Raw genomic sequence first — 20,667 nt, 5'->3', positions numbered from 1 at the left:
GCCTTAGCCTATTTAAATATGCTCAGAACACATATGTTAGCCTCCAGCTGGGCAAACCATTTAACATGAGGCTTATTTTTAAATAAGCATGTCTTATAGCTTATTAACTAATGTACTAAAAGTGAGAGGGAACAAACAGGCTGGATGGGTACATTTTGAACCACTGTAAATTAAAACAACAATTAAATCAGACCATCACACAGAGCTGCGGTGGGGGTAGCTTTGCTGGTAAAGCCTTGCTTTGCAAGTTAAAAAGCAGAGTTTGAGCCCTAGAACCTATGTGAAAATGCCAGAAGTGGCGTTGGGGCAGAGGGGGAGAGGATTCCTGAAGTCATCTGGTCAGCCAGTCAGGGGTGATAGCAATTTTGAGAATGACACCTGAGGTTGTCCTTTGGCTATTACACACATGCACACACACATGTACATAACCAATATGCACACACACACACACACACACACACACACACACACACACACACTAAGTGAGATTTCTATTCAGTACAAACCCACTTTGAACTCTGCTATTTCTTCTTTTTCTGGGCTAGCAGTCTACAGTACTATCTTGGGGTGCTAGGCAGCAGCAGCGAACTGTAGCTCTTGAGTCAGCCATGCCATTACGAGGGGAAACAGCTGATACTTGTACATATGGCTAAACTCTGGTGTTCAGCAGATTAGTATAGTGAGTGTGTGCCACTCTCAAGAAGCTTGCTTGTTTAATTCATTAATCTCTTTTTAAACAGTAGTTGTATTAATTACTTTGAGAGTTCGATACAATGTATTTTTGAGCATAGTCACCCCACAACTCTTCCCATAACCACTTTATCTACCCTCCCACCCCTTCCCATCCAACCCTGAGATTATTTCTCCATCTCCTCTCCTCCTTCTGTCCTCTCGGGTCCAGTTTTTGTTGCCCAGCCTGACTTGGGTGTAGGGACTGCCCTGGTGTGGGGCAGACTTATCAGGAGTCACATAATTAAACTGACTCCTCTTCCAGTCATAGTCAAGTGCCAAGAGGATTTCATGCCTACCTTCTCTCTCTCTGCTAGGGTTTGGTCTGGCTTGGGCTGCACAGGTCTGCTTCGTGTTGTCACTGTCACTGTGAGTTCACATGCACAACTTCCCCATCGTGTCTGGAAAACACCATTTCTCTCTTTCTTTTGTTTTTTGTTTTTCGAAACAGGGTCTCTGTGTTAGACTTGGCAGTCCTAGACTCACTTTATAGACCAGGCTGGCCTCAAACTCACAGTGATCTGCTGGCCACCACGCCCGGCCCCAAACACCATTTCTTTGATGTTATTGACTGCCTCTTGCTCTTAGAATCTTTCCACTCCCTCTTCCACAGAGATCCCTGCCCTGGGAGGAGGGATGTGAATGTCCCACATAGAGCTGAGCACTCCACGGTCCACGGTCTCCTGTTCTCTGCTTGTTGACCTGTTGAGGATCTCTGTGTTATAGCCATCTGCTCCAAGGAGAAGCTTCTCCCATGAGAGCTGAGAGACGCTCTGATCTATGGGTTGAAATATAGTCTCACGCTATAGAGACTGGCCTTAAACTTGCCGGAGCCTCTCTTGCCTCTGACTCCTGAGTTCTGAGATTACAGATGTGAGCCACCATCCCTGGCTAATTGAGGAAGACTGAAAAGGGAGTGTGGGGAAGGGGGGAGGAGATCTCAATGCTAATATCAACAGCGTGACTACCTAGAGGAGTAATGTGTCACCCAGATGCTTAGGTAGGGTGTGGTCCAGAAAGATCCTCAAGAGAAGTCAATATCGTCCGTTGAGTTTAGATCAGCTGGGGGTGTTGGGACATGCCTTTGGTCTTCTGCACTCTGAAGACAGAGACAGACACATCTCTGTAAGTTCAAGGCCAGCTTGATCTACGTTGGGAGTTCCAGGTCAGCCAGGGTGACATAGTGAAACCTGATGAGAGAGAGAGACAGAGACAGAGGGGGGGGGGGGGGGGAGGAGGACCAATAGGGATTTGAAAAGGGAAAGTACAAAGACAAGGTGGACCAAGATGTTGTAGTGAAGGGGAGGGGCTGCTGGGGCTTGGACACCAGAGCTCAACCTCCCAGAACTGACCATCCTTGAAGGTCCTCCGGGCCTCGGGCTGTGGGTAAAGCACTACTGCTTATATATTTATTGATATTTTCCAAATGGTTTTCTGACCAGGACCACTTCATCATCTCCAATATCGTCTCTCGGACTTCTCAGAGATTTCTGAGGTGGAGAGGAGTTGTGCCTCCAGCTCACAGATGGCAAGTCAGAAGTCTGGCATTGTCACATGACTCTGTGAGGCTGAGGGAGACCTGTGGAGCTGTATAGAGTCCCAACCTGCCCCTCCCCTCCCAGATCAGCTGCACCTAAACAAGGGCTCAGGGTACAGCTTTATACTTTGGGGACCAAAGAAGGCCGTTTGCTTCTTGAAAGCTAGTGGAAGTCTCAAGGCCAGAACTTCTGCGCACAGGCCTGGCAGGTACCAGATATGCTTGTGTCATTGACAAAACACAAATAAATAAATCTAAAGAGAAGAAGTTCTCAGAACAGAACTAATTTTTTTTTTAACTGTGCGTGCATGTGTGGAGTGTGTGTGTGTGTGTGTGTGTGTGTGTGTGTGTGTGTGTGTGTGTGTGTGTGTATGCGCGTGTGCTCATGCATGCGCATTCACAGTTGTCTACAGAGTCCAAAAGAAGGCATGGTTTCCTGGAGCTGGAGCTATAAGTTATTATAAGGCAGCATGAGGCACTGGGAATCCCACGTAGGGCCTCTGCAAGAGCAGCATGCTCTTAACCACTGACCCACTTGCCCCGCCAGAACTGAGTCTGTGGGATAGGGACATAGCTCAGTGAGAGCAGATTTTATATGTAAGGCCCTGAGCCCCATCCCCAACACAAACAAACAAAAGAAAACAAAAAACTAAGGATTAGAGAGAGCATCCAAACAAAAGAGTTCATCTGAGTATGGTGGTACACATCTGTAATCTTGGCACTTAAGGAGGAGAAGGAGGACTGAGAGTTCAAAGTCATCCTTGGATACATAGTGACTTTGGGGCTATCCTTGGATACACAGACCCTGTCTCAAATAAATACATAAATACTGGGATTATAGGTATACATTGACTTTCTGGTTGTTACGCAAAATTTAAACACCAGACGCACACATATGAATCTCTTTGACTAGCACCCAGGCTAGTCAAGTGTGTGTGTGTGTGTGTGTGTGTGTGTGTGTGTGTGTGTGTGTGTGTATGTGTGTGCGTGTGTGTGTTGGGTACATACTTATATTGGGAAGCTAAGGGGAACTGCCAGGCTACATAGTGAATTCTAGGCCAGATTAGGCTACAGTGAAGACCTCTTCTTAAAAAGAAAGAAATATGATGCACATATTGATTATTTTACCTTATTACATTTATTTATGTGTGTGTGTAGGAGAACCCATGTGCCATAGTGCATATGTGGAAGTCGAAAGACAAGTTGTGGGAACCATTTTTTTTTTCTTCCACTTTGAGGGGCCCAATGATTAAACTCAGGTCTTCAGTCTTGGCGGCAAGCACCTTCACCTGCTGAGCCATCCACATGGCCCAGGGTACACACATGTGCGTTTCTATGGTGCTCAGTTCACTGAGTGCAATGGATAGATGAGTCAGCCACTTGACTTGCAGGTAACCGGAGGTCAATTTAGAGTGACAGCTGCTGACTCCTGTGTTCTAGGGATGTGATTGCGTCACAGCGCGGCTTCAGGCTCAGGTCTGTGACTCCTACACCTAAGTGGTCTGTGTGCATCTACGATTCTTCTTCCCATGTCGTCTTTGTCTTCTTCTTCTTCTTCTTTTTCTTCTTCTTCTTTTCTGAGACAGGGTCTCTCTGTGTAGCCTTGGCTATCCTGGACTCACTTTGTAGACCAGGCTGGCCTCGAACTCACAGAGATCCACCTGCCTCTGCCTCCCAAGTGCTGGGATTAAAGGCGTGAGCCACCACCTCCTGCCTCCCCCACCCCCTAGTCCCCCCAACTACCCCCTACTCTTCCAAGTTTGGGAACTTTGCTTATCTCTTCCTTGTGTGACAGGATTCTGTATTTCCAGGTTTTAGTTGGTTGCCCTCTCTGTCCTCCTTTCCTCTCCTTTAAACAGCCAGTTAGCTCAGAACTATAATCATGAGCCGTCTGGGACAGGGGAGAAGGCAGAAGCAAGCAAAGCATCTTGGCTTCTTGCTTTCCACAAAGCCAAGGAGCTGGGAGGAAAATTAAGGGGTCTGTAGAGGAAAGAAAGCTATTTACAGGTGCAGACAGTGTTTCCGGCTGACAAAGCTCCTTGCCAAAGGCAAAAGGTGTAGGGGAGGGGAAAGCCTGAGGGGCCCCAGATCAGCAAGGAACCTGGTTCTGCTTCCTGGTAGACTTCAGGTCCCTAGGAAAGGGTGGCTGCTGGCTAGTCCAGGCACTTTCGAAAAGATGAGCTGATCGCCTAATGTAACACAATTGCTGGCAACATCATTGCTGGGCTGGGAGGCCTGATGCGGGAAGGGTCAGTGGCTGCATGGGTAATACTACATGCCACCCTCCAGTTCTGACCTCCACTGGGTAAGAGCCTGCTGGAGTCCTGCTGATGCAAAGGAGCCAGCTGAGGTTAAGTCTGCTGGATGGGGCATCACTGAGCCTCAAAGACCCCGGGAACTACTTGGCCAAGATCATATATTTGCTAACACATGGGGTCAGAACTGCAGTTGCACATGGTTTTGAACCCCCTTCTAGGTTGAACGGAATTCGAGTTTCCCCCAAGAGCAGCAAGAACTTTTACCTGATGAGGCATCTTTCTATCTGCTATCAGGATATCTTATACATGGTTCTTGCTGAAGAATGAGAGAAATATACATACCAAGAGAGTAGGAAATGGTTGGGCTGGGAGTGGAAGTGATGATGACCCGCTACTAAAATCATAATCTGAAGCCAGGCATGGTGGCGCACACCTTTAATCCCAGCACTTGGGAGGCAGAGGCAGGCAGATTACTGTGAGTTCGAGGCCAGCCTGGTCTACAAAGTGAGTTCCAGGACAGCCAAGGCTACACAGAGAAAACCTGTGTCAGAAAAACCAAACCAACCAAACAAACAAACAAAAAACCCACACCAAATAAAATCATAATCTGCTGTGCCTGTATTCTCTTAGAGGTGAACTTAAAGTCTAGATGAGGAAAAGGCCAGATTGTGCTTTGTGGTGACTCAGCTGACGTGTACCCTTAGCATTGTGGGTTATTGGGGAGGGAAGAGCCAGGAGCCCAAGAGGATGGAACTAGAGAAAATGACCCCATAGTCAGACTAGTCCCCCAGGGTGCAGGCAGCAGAGCAAGACACAGAGTCCAAGGACACCCAGTATTCCAAGGCAGGCAAGCAGAAGCATCTTTGTACTGGACCACAAGTTTATTAGGAACAGGACTGTAGCCAGAGGTTGGGGGGGTTTCAAAAGCACCAATCAGCTCCTCAAAGGGAGGGGCTGACAAATGTAAAGAGAGTGCCCCAGTCAAAAAACAAAACAAACAAACAAACAAACAAACACACAAACAAAGACAGCTGGCAGATGCCCAGCCGGGCCACCTGGCAGAGTATGATCCTCAGGCTCTTTGTGATTGGACAGGAGGAAAATAGTTTCAGGTTACCTCAATTGATTTTAAGGATACGGTCATCCCCTCTCCTCCCCCCCCCCCCCAGTGTTCTTGGGGAAGCTATCCCAAGATCCCAACAGACACTCAAACTCTCGGATTCTCATGTCCCTCATATACATAGTGTAATATGTGCACCAATGTGTGTCCTCCTGTGCACTGAAAGTGTCACTAGACTGTGACACTAACACAACGAACATGCTTTGTTAAAAACTGTATCGTCAGGGGAATAATGACAAAAAAAAATATGTACGTCTCCGTACAAAATAGTTTTTTTCAAATATTGTACAAAATAAAAGCAAAACTTGGCTGGAGAGATAGCTTAGCAGTCAAGAGTGTGCAATTTTTTTTTGCAGAGGCCCGAAGTTCAATTTCCTGCACCTACATCAAGTAACTCACAACCCGCTGTAACTCCAGTTTCAGGGGATCTTGCACTCTCTTCTGGGCTCTATAGGAGCTTGCACTCACGTGCACATACTCACACACACACAAAGACACACATAATTTTGTGGAAAATTTTTTGTTTCTTCCTGTGGGACTCCTATCAGTGTGAGCAGAGCCTGTCTCTGACACGCCTCTGTGCTTTGGGGACCTTTTCTCTGCCTGGGCTGCCTCTTCCAGCTTTAATATGGTGGGAGGTGCCTAGTCTTTTTTTTTTTTTTTTAATTTTTTATTATTAATTTATTCTTGTTACATCTTAATGGTTATCCCATCCCTTGTGTCCTCCCATTCCTCCCTCCCTCCCCTTTTCCCCTTATTCCCCTCCCCTATGACTGTTCCTGAGGGGGATTTCCTCCCCCTGTATATGCTCATAAGGTATCAAGTCTCTTCTCGGTAACCTGCTGTCCTTCCTCTGAGTGCCACCAGGTCTCCCCCTCCAGGGGACATGGTCAAATGTGAGGCACCAGAGTACGTGAGAAAGTCGTATCACACTCTCCACTCAACTGTGGAGAATATTCTGACCATTGGCTAGATCTGGGAAGGGGTTTAAAGTTTACCGCCTGTATTGTCCTTGGCCGGTGCCTTAGTTTGAGCGGGACCCCTGGGCCCAAATCTGCCTATCATAATGTTCTACTTGTAGGTTTCTAGGACCCTCTGGATCCTTCTATTTTGCTATTCTCCCATGCTTCTCTCATCTAGAGTCCCAATAGGATGTCCTCCCCTCTGTCCCAGTTTCCTGGTAAGTGAAGACTTTGGTGGGACATGCCCCTTGGGCTAGTATGCAGATATAAGTGAGTATATACCATTTGAGTCTTTCTGCTTCTGGGTTAACTCACTCATTATGATCATTTCTAGCTCAATCCATTTATCCACAAATTTCGGGAATTCCTTGTTTTTAATAGCTGAGTAGTATTGGTTTCTCTGTGTAGCCTTGGCTGTCCTAGACTAGCTTTGTAGACCAGGCTGGCCTCGAACTCACAGTGATCCACCTGCCTCTGCCTCCCGAGTGCTGGGATTAAAGGTATGCGCCACTGTGCCCCAGCCTTAGGTGCCTAGTCTTACTGCAACCTCATCTGCCATGTTTGGTTGATGTCCTTAGGAAGCCTGCCTTTTCCCTGAAAGGAAATGAAGAAGGAGTGGATTGAAGGGATAGAGGTGAGGAGTGGGGGGAGGGGGAAAGGGGGGAGCGTAGGTGTAGGGGGAGAGGGGGAGGGGGAAACTTCCTTCAGGATGTAATATATGAGAGAATAAATAAATAAAATTTAAAAATTAAGCTATCCGTGTTGGCCCATGCCTTTAATACCATTGCTCAGGAGGCAGAAACAGCCTCCTGAGTAAATCCAAAGCCAGCTTGGTCTAACGTAGCAAGTTCCAGGCCAGGCAATGCTACATAGTGAGATCCTGTCTCAAAAAAAAAAAAAAAAAAAAAAAAAAAAAAAAAAAAAAAAATTAAGGCCAGGCGTGGTGGGGCACGCCTTTAATCCCAGCATTTGGAAGGCAGAGGCAAGTGGGTCGCTGTGAGTTGGAGGCCAGCCTGGCAGCCTGGTCTACAAAGTGAGTCCAGGACAGCCAAGGCTACACAGAGAAACCCTCTTGCGAAAAAGAAAAGAAAAGAAAAGAAAACAAAACAAAAAAAAAAAAAAGAAAGAAAGAAAGAAAGAAAAGAAAAATGCAGGATGAATGACCTCCTGAAATGCTAATACACTCAACATGCCCCCAGCCTTGTCCCGAAATGCCTGAGCCCTCAGAGCAACCTTATCTGGACAATCTTTAAAACCATCTAAGTGTTTACCCTGAGCTTTTGAACTCTTTAGAATTTGACTGGTCTGAGTTTAAAGAACCATGAGCACATTCCGTGCTTATTTAAACAAGCCGAGGTGAATACACAGCCACTTTTTCCCCCTTTAACCCAATCACAATTTTATCTTAGGGTCAAGCATCCTTAGCGCTACACTATTTCTCACTGGAATGGCCTTTCAAAGGTTGGAGGTCAGAACCAGAGGGTGCTGCAGAGCCATCCTCAGCAATACAGGCAGGTATGGTGAGGGTGTTGGGTGAAGCAGGCATCATTTTAGTGAAATGTCCGCTCTCTTCCTATAGTACAATCCTGTGGGTGGGGCGGAATGGAGTCTCTGGGCCCAGCGTTTGGCTTGCCATTGCAGACGGTGTAGACAATGATTCGACAGTGGTGAACTGTCCTCATCAGAGAAATAGAGGCTTAATGTATCCATAACAATCTCCATAGTAGAATAGAAAACATGAAGGGATGGGGAGGAAGATTAGAATCTACTTAGGATGTACCCGGGCAGCGGTGGTGCACGCCTTTAATCCCAGCACTCGGAAGGCAGAAGCAGGCAGATCGCTGTGATTCTGAGACTAGCCTGGTCTACAAAAAGAATCCAGGATAGTCAAGGCTACACAGAGAAACCCTGTCTTGAAAAAAAGAAAAAAAAAAGCATGTACTCAGGGTGTGTTTTATCAGGTATTTGTAGGCATTCAATAAGTAAAAGTAACACAGAAATACCTTCTGTGGACTAGTACATAACAATACACACACATCACACACACACACACACACACACACACACACACACACACACAGCTTAATGCAAGACCTGAAACTTTAGAAGAAAACATAGGGAGAACACTTCAAGATACAGGCATAAACAGGCAAGAACTTTCTGGAAAGGACTTCAGAAGCACAGTAAATAATGCCAGGGATTAATAACTGGGACTCTGTGAAGTTAAAAAGCTTCTGCACAGCAAAGGAAATAATCAGCAGAACAAAGAGATGAGCTAGCAAACCTGAGTGCAGACATAGCAGACGGGATTCCTACCCAGAATATAAGAACTACTGAGGCTATCCCTCAACCAAAGCATCTAATCAGTAAGCTGGCTAATGAACTAAGCAGACAGCTCTCAGAAGAAGAAAGGCAAATGTCCATTAAGCATTTGAAACAAGAACTCAACACTCTGTCCAATACTGAGACTACCTCCCCTCAGTGAGAATAGCTATTACAAGGAAAACAAATGACAGCAAGGATGCGATAAGTTAGAACCTCACACATTTTGGGTACAGCAACTGTGGGAACCAGTGTGACTACTCCTAAAAAACAAAACAAAACAAAACAAAAAACCCCTAAAACTATGTCACGTTCTAGCCACACTGCCCCCTGAGTATATTCTCCTGAAGGATTCTACGTCTACCAACGGTATTTGCATACTCATGGTTATTCTTGCAGTACTCACAGTAGCTAAGAAATGAAACCAGCCTAGACGAGTGGATAAAGAAAATGCAGTACATCACACACAATGGACTTTTATTCAAGCATAAAGAAAAATGAAACCATGATATCTGTGGGAGATGGATGGAACTGGAAATTGGTTACGTTACGCAAAAACCAGAATGAGAAAGCTGAATACTGCATTCTGTCTCTCTTACGTAGAGCCTGATTTAAGTGTGTGTGTGTGTGTGTGTGTGTGTGTGTGTGTGTGTGTGTGTGTGTGTAGGATGTGTCTAGAGGATGGGGCCATGGTTCAGTGGGTGAAAGCATTCGCTGTGAAAGCAAAACTACCTGAGTTCAAATCCCTAGCACCCGCATAAAAGCTGAACATGGCCACAAATGCTTGCAACCTCAACACTGGATGACAGCGACAGGTGGATCCCAGAAGCTTGCTGGCCAGCCAGTCTAGATGAAACAATGAACCGCAGGACCAGTGGGAGACTCTATTTTAAAAATATGGTGGAAGACTATTAAGATGGCTCATTGGGTAAAGACAATTGCCACTAGGCCTGGTGAGCGGAGCTTGACCCCCGAGGGGCACATGATGAATAAGGAGAAGCAATTCCCACACGTTGGCCTCTGAACGTCATATACACATATAAATATAATAAAATAAAATATTTTTTAAAATGAAATGAAAAGCCAGGCATAGTGGTGCATGCCTGTAATCCCAGCACTAAGGGAGACAGAGGTGGAGCTCTGTGAGTTCGAGGCCAGCCTGGTCTACAAAACAAGTCCAGGACAGCCAAGGCTACACAGAGAAATCCTGTTTGTCTTAATAAAAAAAAAAAAAAAAAGGAAAGTGATGACATCTAGTGTCCTACTTTGTCCTCTACATACGAGAAGTGGGGGACACACAAACTACAAACTACATAAACACACTTATACATACACACATACCATACATATATACAAATATACACACTACACATTCACATACTATAAAGACACTATACAAATATACCAACATATACAACACACACTCCACTGTTCACAATACACATACATATGAGCATACGACACAGCACACCCTGCACACACTATACATACACACATACACACTGATAAGCGTAACAAAAAATGCCTTTTAAGCAGGTAAAGTTAGCTTAATTAGCAACCTCTCTACACACAAGGTAGCACCTGATAACCAGAACCCAGTGACATCAAGATAACCAGACCCATGACTAGAACCCTACAACGCCCACTTGACAGTACACAAGCAGAGGCCAAGAGCAATGCTGTGCTCTGCGTATCTTCAGGACTGCTGGGGGCACTGGATAGACACCACCTTGATTTGATCTGCTCTGCGGCTGGAGAGTCTCTGCCTGGATCCTGATCCTTGAACCAGAGAATACCATGAGAGACTGGAGCTGACCTTCAGCTAAGATATCTCACACAGGTGAACAGCTTTGGGGAGAGAGGCTTAGGACTGTGTGATGATCCTCAGCATGTTGAAATACAGGTTTTGTGGGGCTGACAAGATGGCTCATGGGTTAAGGCTGCCCTTCCAAAGGTCCTGAGTTCAATTCCCAGCAACCCCATGATGGCTCACAACCATCTATAATGAGATCTGGTGCCCTCTTCTGGTGTGCACGTGTACAAGCAGGCAGAGCACTGATGCAGAGCATCTAAATTTGGTTTTCACCTCTCATGTCAGGCAGCTCAACAAGCCTTTAACTCCAGTTTCAGGGCATCCAACACTTTGGGACTCTGTGGGCATATGCACTGATGTGCACACACTCACACACAGACACACACGCATACAATAAATAAATAAATAAATAACCAGGCATGGTGGCACATGCCTTTAATCCCAGTATTGAGGAGGTAGAGGTAGAAGGATTCTTTGTGAGTTTGAGATCAGTTTAGTCTACACAGTGAGTTCCAGAGAATTCAGGGCTACATAAGAGCACCCTGTCTCCAAACAATAACAACAAAGATAAGATAAAAATAAATATAGTTTAAGGTATCTATAGATGCAACTTCTTCTTCTTCTTCTTCTTCCTCTTCTTCTTCTTCTTCTTCTTCTTCTTCTTCTTCTTCTTCTTCTTCTTCTTCTTCTTTTTCTTCTTCTTCTTCTTTGTGTGTGTGTGTGTGTGTGTGTGTGTGTGTGTGTGTGTGTTGATTTCCTTCTCCATTTAGTACTGTTTTTCCCAAAAAGGTTAATCATATGTGCTGCTATTTTGGTCAGAGTACGGTTAGGGGTGTAGTAGTAAACAACAGTAACAGTCTGCCTAAAACCTCAGTAGCCTAACTCATCGCTTATTTCTGGCCTTGAGGTGTAGTTGAGTGACAGAGTTTGTGCTCAGTCTGTGGGATGTTCTAGGTTTGATCTCTAGTGTCACATGAATACCTCAAATGCAATTCGGGCTCACACTATACGTTTGATAGCTTGGCAGAATGCTCTGCTGGCCAGAGGTACTCAGGTACCTAGTGTAAGAGCCGCTCAACTTAAGACATGCCCTGCCAGGGAGGGAGGAGGAGGGGGCAGACAAGAAAGAGGAAGAGGGAGGAGAGGAAGAAGAGGAAGAGGAAGAAGAAGAAGAAGAGAAGGAAATGAATAAGTTGAGTTTTTTCTTTTTGTTGTCCCGGAACTTTCTCTATAGACCAGGCTGGCCTCTAACTCATAAAGGTCCACCTGCCTCCACCTGCCTCTGCCTCCCTAGTGCTGGGATTAAAGGTGCCACCTGGTTTTATTTTTAAGTGGTGTGTGTATGTGTGTGTGTGTCAGGGGTTTGCATGTGTACCAGTGTAGGCGATCATGCAGGCCAGAAGCTTTTTGCCTCAAAGTGATACACAGAGGTTTCACATTTTATTGATCCAATTCAATCATATGGTCAGGTTGAAATGGAAGGGAAGCTGTACAGCCCTGCCATTGCTTAGGAGAGGGTGCTCCACACCTCTCTGAGCAGATGTCAGAACTGTGGGAGTCCCCACTCCTGGCCTCCCTGACAAAACACCATACCCAGCCCTTTCCCAGGAAGTTAACCCCAAAGGCTTGTTCTGATACAACCTTTCTTCTCAGATACCTTAATCTATCCAGAGGTTTTAAGTGTGGGAGCATTGCCAGTACTCTCAATTAGCTCATCACTTTGAATTTGAGTGTTTTATTATTCAGTCGGGGCTGTGTGCTAAGACCTGAAGGGGGGGCAGGAAGGGAGGGAGTAAGGGAAAGAGAGGGGGGGTAGGGTGGGGAGAGAGATCCAAGATTCATTTCTGTCTGCTTCCTGACTTTGGTACCATGCCCCCTCTGCCTCATGCTCCATCTGAGACACCTGGAACAACTAACTATTGCCTCTATAAATTTCCCACGAAGATGGACCGATGGATCATAGACTCAAAACTGTGACCCAAAGGAACTCTCCTTTCTGTAAAGCTGCTTTTGTCAGCTACTTTGTCCTAGCATCAGGAACAATAACTGGTGCAGGGAATGTGGGAAAAGACTTGGGATGTGATCTAGAACTCGGTGAGCGACTCAGTCAGGCCAGAGGCCAGAAACCAGTGTGCAGGCTGTGTGTCAGGAAGCTGAACTTGCCGGGTCCCTGCCCCTGTGCCCTGGAGGCTCAGCAGAGAATCGAGCCAGTAGGAAGGCTTTGTTCACTGAGCTTGGTCCACACACTTATCACCTACTGTAACCACTAGGAAGTTGTTCTCGCTCGGTTTTGTTTTCTTTTTTCTTTACTTTTTATGTGTATGCTTATTTATTTTTGTATATATGTGTGTGTGCCCACGTGCGTGCACACGTGCCCCACATGTACATAGGTGGCTACAAGAGTCAAAAGAGGGCTACAGATCCCCAGAGCTGGAGTTATAGGTCCTTGGAAGTAGGTGGACAGGTGCTGGGAGCTGAACTCCAGCTGGGAGAGCAGCAAGCACTCTCGAGCACTGAGCCATCTTTCCAGTCTCTTCTTTTTTTTTTTTTTTTTTTTTTTGGTTTTTTGAGACAGGGTCTCTCTGTGTAGTCTTGACTGTCCTGGACTCACTTTGTAGAGCAGGCTGGCCTCGAACCCACAACGATCCACCTGCCTCTGCCTCCCGAGTGCTGGAATTAAAGGCGAACGCCACCACGCCCGGCTCTCCAGTCTCTTCTTTAACACCAACTTCTGCTGTTGCTGTTGCTGCTTTCTCTTCCTCCTCATCCTCCTGCTCCTCCTCTTCTTCCTCCCTTCCTGCTCCTCCTTCCCTTCTTCCTCCTTCAGACTGGGTCTCACTGTGTCCTCCAATGGTCTGGGACTCTCTGTGTGAATCAGACTGCCTCTATTTCCTGAGTGCTGGGGTTAAAGGCACCATAGCCTGCTTCCTTCAGCTTCTTGCTTCCGTGTTAGATGCACTTGCCTCCTACAAGAGTGTCCATGATGGCGGTTTCTCTCACTGATGTCTGCTACAATGAAGGTCAATCAGGAATGGGTCAGAGATGGCCAACACAAGCTTGACTATAGGTGAAATAAACTCTGCCAAGTGCTCTGTCTAAATAGGAAGGCATGTAAGATAGAAACTCTGAAGCTGAGCAAAATCCTCCTTTTCTCCTCCCCAAATTCTTTTTTTTTTTTTTTTAATTTACTTATTATGTATACAGCGTTCTGCCTGCATGTACACCTGCACAACAGAAGGGGGCACCAAATCACATTACAGCTGGTTGTGAGACACCAAGTGGTTGCTGGGAATTGAACTCAGGACCTTTGTTTTTTGTTTTTGTTTTTTTGAGGCAGGGTTTCTCTGTGTAGCCTTGGCTGTCCTGGGAACTCAGGACCTTTGAAACAGCAGCCAGCTCTTCCCCCTCTGAGCCATCTCTCCAACCCATCCTCCCCAAATTCTTACACTGTGGTTTTTATTTGCATTTTCTTTTAATTTTGAAATTATAATATAATTACATCATTTCTCCCTTTCCTTTCGGCCTTCCAAACCCTCCTGTATAGACCTCCTCATTCTTTTTAAAATGCCCGCTTTTTTCATTAATCGTTGTTACATGTGTATAGGTATATGCCCACCATATGTATATATTCATAAATATGTACTATGGTTTTAGTTGTGTCTGTAAGAATTAATAAAATCGAACATCTTTTCACACATTAATCTGGCATTGGGAATATGCCTTTTAGTGGCATGCCAATTCCAGTCCTATGCATTTCTTCTCCTCCTCCTCCTCCTTCTCCTCCCCCGCCTCCTTTTTTCTTAGACAGGGTTTCTCTGTATAGCACTGGCTGCCCTGGAACTAGCTTTATTGACCAGGCTGGCCTTGAACTCACAAAGATCTGCCTGTCTCTGCCTCTCCAGTGCTGGGATTAAATGTGTACACCACCACTACCCAGCTCATCATTTCTTTAGTGAGCAGTCTTTTGTTCTATTTTTGCCTTTTATTAAGTTGAAAGACTACTGTAAGTTTTTAGTATAATCTAAATTGGTCCTTTGGTTGCAGGTATGTATTTCCAGTATTTCTTACCTCTCTTGTCTTTTCTCTTTCCTAATTCAAATCTCTTGCCAGGTGTGGTGGTGCATGCCTTTAATCCCAGCACTCGGGAGGCAGAGGCAGGCGGATCGCTGTGAGTTCGAAGCCAGCCTGGTCTACAAAGTGAGTCCAGGATGGCCAAGGCTACACAGAGAAACCCTGTCTTGAAAAACCAAAAAAAAAAAAAAAATTTTTTTCAGGAAAAATTTTAATGATTTTTTGTGTTAGAATCTTTATTGATAAATTTATGACAATTTTTTAAAAAGGTTACTTTATTTTAAAAATTGTGTGTCTGTATGTGTCTGCATCTGGGTATGTGAATGTGAGTACACTGTCCAAAGCGGTCTGAGACACAAGGTCCTCTGGAGCTAGAGTTACAAGTGTGGGTGCTGGGAATCAGAGTCAAGCCTCTGTGGGGACAGTGTTTGTTGTTTGAGACAGGGCCTCATCCTGCAGCCTTGGCTGTCCTGAAACTCACAACCAACGCTGACTTCGAGCTCATGGACACCTGACTGCCTCTGCCTCTGCCTCCCAATTACTGAGATTAAAGGCGAGTACTACCATTCTCAGTGTTTTGTTATATTGTTGTAGTTGTTTGGAAAATGTAGAGTTTTGTTGTTTGTTTTGTTTTGTTGTTGTGTGTCTCTAGCACTCAGGAGACAAAGGCATGTAGATCTCTGTTTGTTTGTTCTTGTTTTTCGAGATAGGGTTTCTCTGTGTAACAGCCCTGGCTGTACTGGACTCACTTGGTAGTCCAGACTGGCCTCGAACTCACAGAGATCTGCCTGCCTCTGCCTCCTGAGTGCTGGGATTAAAAGTGTGCCCCACCATGCCCAGCTCAAGGCATGTAGAACTCTGAGTTCAAGGTCAGGAGGACATGAAGAAGTAGGGAGGGACCTTGTTTGAAGGAGATGTTTTGAGATGGCATGTTAGAAGGATTTCCTTCTGGGAACACTGGCTGACAAGGAATGGCAAACAATGGCTTTCTCTGCCTCTCTGAGCTAGCAGGCTTTCACCCCAGCATCTGGCTCCTGAGTCTTCATTGGTAGAAATTGAACAACTGAGATTTTGACAAAAACAAAACAAAACAAAACAAAACAAAAAACAAACAAAAAACCAATAAAACACAATACTGTGCCATTGTATGTTGGAAGTATGTGATCTGTTTTTTATTTTTGATCTTATAGGGGATTATGGTTAAGAGATTTCATGAGAGCTGGGTGTAGTGGTGCACACCTTTAATCCCAACCATCAGGAGGCAGGCAGATCTCTGAGTTCAAGGCCAGCCTGATCTACAAAGTAAGTCCAGGGCAGCCAAGGCTATGCAGAGAAACCCTGTCTCAAAAAACAAAAACAAACAAACAAACAAACAAAAAAGAGATTTCATGAAGGGGCTGGAAGATAGATGGCTCAGAGGTAAAGAGCACTGGCTGCTCTTTCAAAGGTTCTGAGTTCAATTCTCAGCAACTACATGGTGGCTCACAACCACCTATAATGAGATCTAATGCCCTCTTCTGGCCTGCAGGTGTATACGCAGGCAAAACATTGTATACATAATAAATCTTAAAAAAAAAAAAAGATTGCACGAATCTCAGCAGAGACTTTGAATTTTGGACTTTTGAACATTGTTGAGACTGTGATAGACTATGGGGACTTTTGAAGTTGGACTAATTGCATTTTGCATTATGTTATAGCTACAAGGCTATGGTGGCCGGGGAGTGGAATGTGGCTGTTTGAATAAAAATGGCCCCATACGCTCAGGTGTTTGAAGCACGACCCTTAGCAAGTGGCACTATATTTAAAAAGACTTGGGGGAAAAAAAGAACGCTTGTGGACCCCCTCCAGCTATTAGGGGCTCAGCCTGAGTCACCTGATTAACATTCTCAGGTGTAATAGGGGAGGACTCCTTAGGAATAATAAAAAGCTATCAGGAAATTCCTGGAAGTTTTAGGAGTTTTGTGCCTGGAAGTAGGGGCAAAGGCCTTTTGTTTTTTTTGTTTTTTTTGTTCTGGACTGGCTTTGTAGACCAGGCTGGCCTCGAACTCACAGTGATGCGCATGCCTCTGCCTCCCGACTGCTGGGATTAAAGTCGTGCTCCGCCACGCCCAGCATTTCTCTTGTATTGCATGTTCAGCTGTTAACAGAAAGGTTAGTGTGTGTGGTCCAAGCACTGAGACTCAGGTCTTCACTATCATGGCCGGCTCCAAACACAGGGCCCAAGAAGGCAAAACTATCTGGGGTCAGGAAAGCCGGAGTGAGGCCCTATCAGTCAATTAGAAGAGGACAATGGCTGTGAAGAACCTTTGCAAAATAGGCTGGCTTGGACGTACTTTAATAGCAGGAATCAGCTCTACTCACGCACCCTCCAGACATTAAACCTACTGAACATACATGAAAAGGGAAGAGTAAGGATGTTCTCTTTCTCTGTCTCTCAATCTCCCCGCCCCAGACAGGGTTTCTCTGTGTAGCCTTGGCTGTCCTGGACTCGCTTTGTAGATCTGGCTGGCCTTGAACTCACAGAGTTCCACTTGCCTCTGCCTTCCGAGTGCTGGGATTAAAGGCGTGCCCCACCAGGCGCCGGGTTTTGACAATGAGATGGTTGAGAAAGCAGCAACACTGGGGGCGGGGTCAAGGGTCTCCTTGATAGGGTGAATGTGAGGTGAAGAGGTGAGGAACGGATACTAGGTAGCTAGCAACAGTCACGAATAAACCTATTTTTAATTATTTAAATAACTAGTTAATTAATTAATTAGTTTTGAGACAGGGCGTCACTTGTAGCCCTGGTTGACCTGGAACTTCCTATGTAGATCTGGCTGGCCTCAGTCTCACAGGAAAGCTGCCCTCCCCCGCCCCCCCCCCCCCCCCCCCCTTTTGCCTGGAATGCTGGGAGTACAGGCTCGCACAAACCATCCCATTCAGTTTCTCTAAAAAAAAAAAACAAAACAAAAAAAAATAATTAATAAAATTATTTCTTTTGAGTGGAGCATGGTGGCACACGCCTGTAATCCCAGCACTCGGGGAGGTAGAGGTAGGGCAATCTACATGAGTTCGAGGACAGCCTTGTCTAAAAGGTGAGTCCAGGACATCAAAGGATACACAGAGAAACCCTGTTTCGAAAAGAAACAAAACAAAACAAAATGGTTTCTTTTGAGATAGGATCTCCTGTAGCTCCAGCTTGCCTGGAACTCCTGATCTTTTACCTACCAACCACTAGGATTTCAGGCATGCACCACCAGCAGGGCTTCTTGTTATTTTAGGCAGTTAGGTAAGTAATATACGAAAGGTCCTAGGTCTGCTTGGATTAGGATTTGGTGATAAAGTCTAAACTTCACATATTACAGCCCAAAAGCCAGAGCTGAATGATAGCTCTTGGTGGTTGAACAAAGATAACAGACTGAGTCCTAGAGTTTCCAATCTTCTCTCTCTCTCTGTCTCTCTGTCTCTCTGTCTCTCTGTCTTTCTCTCTCTCTGTGCCCCTAGAGTCTCTTTCTGTAGCCTTGGCTGTCCTGGAACTGGGGATCAAGCTGGCCTGAAACTCCTAGGGATCCATCTGCCTCTACTTCCTTAGTTCTGGGATTAAAGATGTGCCCCACCCTTGTCTGGCCTGCTTCTCTAATATGTAAACAAATATTAAGCCAAAATTGGACAAGGTGGTCCGTGCTTTTAAGCCCTCTGAGAGGCAGAGGCAGGTGGAGCTCTGTGAATTTAAGGCTAGCCTGGTCTCTATAGCAAATTCGAGGGCTGCATAGTGAGACCCACAAGAGAAACGGTGGAGGTAGGGGAGGAGGGAGAGAGGGAGAAAGAGAGAAGAGGGACCCACCCAGGGAAGAAACAGGACTGGAATGTCAGGACAAGTGACAGTGATGTGGAGGAAAGTTCACGGAGCAGCATGTTTCAAGAGAAAGCAAGCACACCAACTGTTAGGTAGTTCCCTCTAGCCAATTTAGGTAAGACCTGGGGGCTGAGAGTGAGCTTTGCAAAGGTGGAGATGAACCGTCACTCGGCTTGGTAAAGTGATCCAAATGATGGCAGGCTGGCTGCATCAGGGTAGGCTGAGAGATCAAAGCCACTGAGGAACCCGGAACAAGTACCACAGAAAAATCGAGTCTTGTTTGCGAATTTATTCAGTGAAGAAAGCAGAGAATAAGAGTAGTCGCTGAAGGCAATTTTGGACTCAAAGGAAGTTTAAAATTATATTTATATGATAAAAGTGATTCAATGGAAAAGGGAGTGTGAGAAACTATAAAGACACTCAAGGAAAAACTGTAGGAATGTGGAAGTGAAAATAACCCAAAGGTTAAGAGGATTTTGATAGTTAAAAAGTTAATCAGTAAAAAAAGCCTGGGGTTTTGAAGAAAGCAGAGGAGGCTTTTAGTAGAGAGGAGTAGGTATGAAAAAAAAAAAACTTTCTTCAAGTGTAAATATTAACGTAGTTCGAGAAAACCCTTCTGGGAGGAAGCACACCTCCATCTAATCCATTTTTTCCTGCTGAGCCCGTTGATACCATGTTATTCATCACCATTAGTAATTGTATCTTTATTAGCTCACAGATCTGTTCACAGAGAGCGACAGGACGACAGGGATCTTGCCCAATTTCTGACCGCACAGGGCGAGTTGATGAATGGATGTCAGCACAATTTGTCTCGCCACCCCTGTTAAATGCTATTTGGGCGAGTCCCTTTTCCCCTCGTAGCTTTTATTTAGGGGAAACGATACCGTAGGAAGATAATATTTTCTTTGACGACCTTACTACTTATCACGAGGATCTGCGTTAGTAAAACCCAGAAACGCTTCATCAACGCTCCTTAAACGAAACTGGAATTGTGGCCCACCCGCAGCCGCGTAGGGTGCAGATGCAGAACGCATCCTGCGGATGGGGGGCGCTGTAGCTTCTGTCAACAGGGGCTCCAAGGACAGCCGAAGGGCTAAACTCAGGCCAACACCCACCCCAGGGGCGGCCTCTTCACGGGGCGCTCCTGGCCTGGCCGGTGTGGGGGCGGGGAGGCCGAGGGGGTAGTAACTGTCAAACTCCCGCTTGGCGCCTTTATTTAAATAGTACGTACGGGTCTCGCAGATGTGCGTGCCCAGGGCGGGGCAGCGAGCTCCGGGAGTCGGGAGGAGGCCAGGGGCGGGGCTGAAGGTCTGAGGGGCGTGAAGGGGCGTGGAGGGGCGGAGTCAAGTCGGCTAGAGGGGAGGGTCCAGCGCGGCCCCCAGCGAGCTTCACTGCGCTTGCGCTGACAGACGCAAGATGGCGGACAGTGCGGAACTAAAGGTAAAGCGCAGCTCGAATTCACTTCTAATATTCGGCCGCGGAGACGGCGCCGCTGGTGCCGGGGGGGATGGGTCGGACCCTGGGGGGGCCGCCCGGGCCGGGCTCCACCGGGGTCTGGAGTTATAGGCGGGAGAAGCGCTCTGGGCCTCAGTGGAGGGGGCCTGGCTGCGGCGGGCCGTGGGCCCCGGGTGCCTCAGGGGCGCTGACGGGTCGTCCCCGGCGTGTTATTGTTGTGGGCGCCTCTGGCGGGGGTGGCGGGGCGAAGAGAGAGTGAGTCGGGACGTGGCGGCAGCGGCGATCCCCGGAGCCCCGGTGCCTCACCTTGCAGCCCTCCTCCCCGCCCTCCCCCCCCACGGGCAGCTGGGGCTGGGAGGGGGGTAGGGTGCTCTTGGAAGGGGGGGGATTGGGAAAACTGCCCCGCTGCCGCTTCCTCTTCCTCTTTCGCAGTCCCGGGCTCCTGTCAGGCGCTGCGCTCGGACCCCCGGGAACTTGGCTCCGGCCGCCCCGCCCCTTCGCGGCGGCCAGGCGCCCCCGCCCCGCTTGCCGCCGCTGCCCGCCTGTCAGTGGGTGCCCGGCCAGT

The 20,667-nt window shown here is 46.7% G+C and overlaps 1 protein-coding gene across 1 annotated transcript in view; it reads left to right on the top strand.

The window, feature by feature from the left end:
• The first annotated feature begins 19,971 nt into the window (after positions 1-19,971).
• The window catches only part of Pias1 (protein inhibitor of activated STAT 1), a 111,992-nt gene continuing 111,296 nt past the window's right edge, over positions 19,972-20,667 (top strand). Inside the window, exon 1 of the mRNA XM_051156628.1 lies at positions 19,972-20,087. Within this exon, the coding sequence (XP_051012585.1) occupies positions 20,064-20,087 (24 nt within the window). The 5' untranslated portion in view covers positions 19,972-20,063. The remainder of the gene's footprint in view (positions 20,088-20,667) is intronic.

The sequence above is a fragment of the Acomys russatus genome, chromosome 14 (assembly GCF_903995435.1).
Source record: "Acomys russatus chromosome 14, mAcoRus1.1, whole genome shotgun sequence".
In the NCBI taxonomy this organism is placed as follows: domain Eukaryota; kingdom Metazoa; phylum Chordata; class Mammalia; order Rodentia; family Muridae; genus Acomys; species Acomys russatus.
The sequence above is the reverse complement of the archived record's forward strand: the minus strand, read 5'-3'. Positions and strand labels throughout refer to the sequence as shown.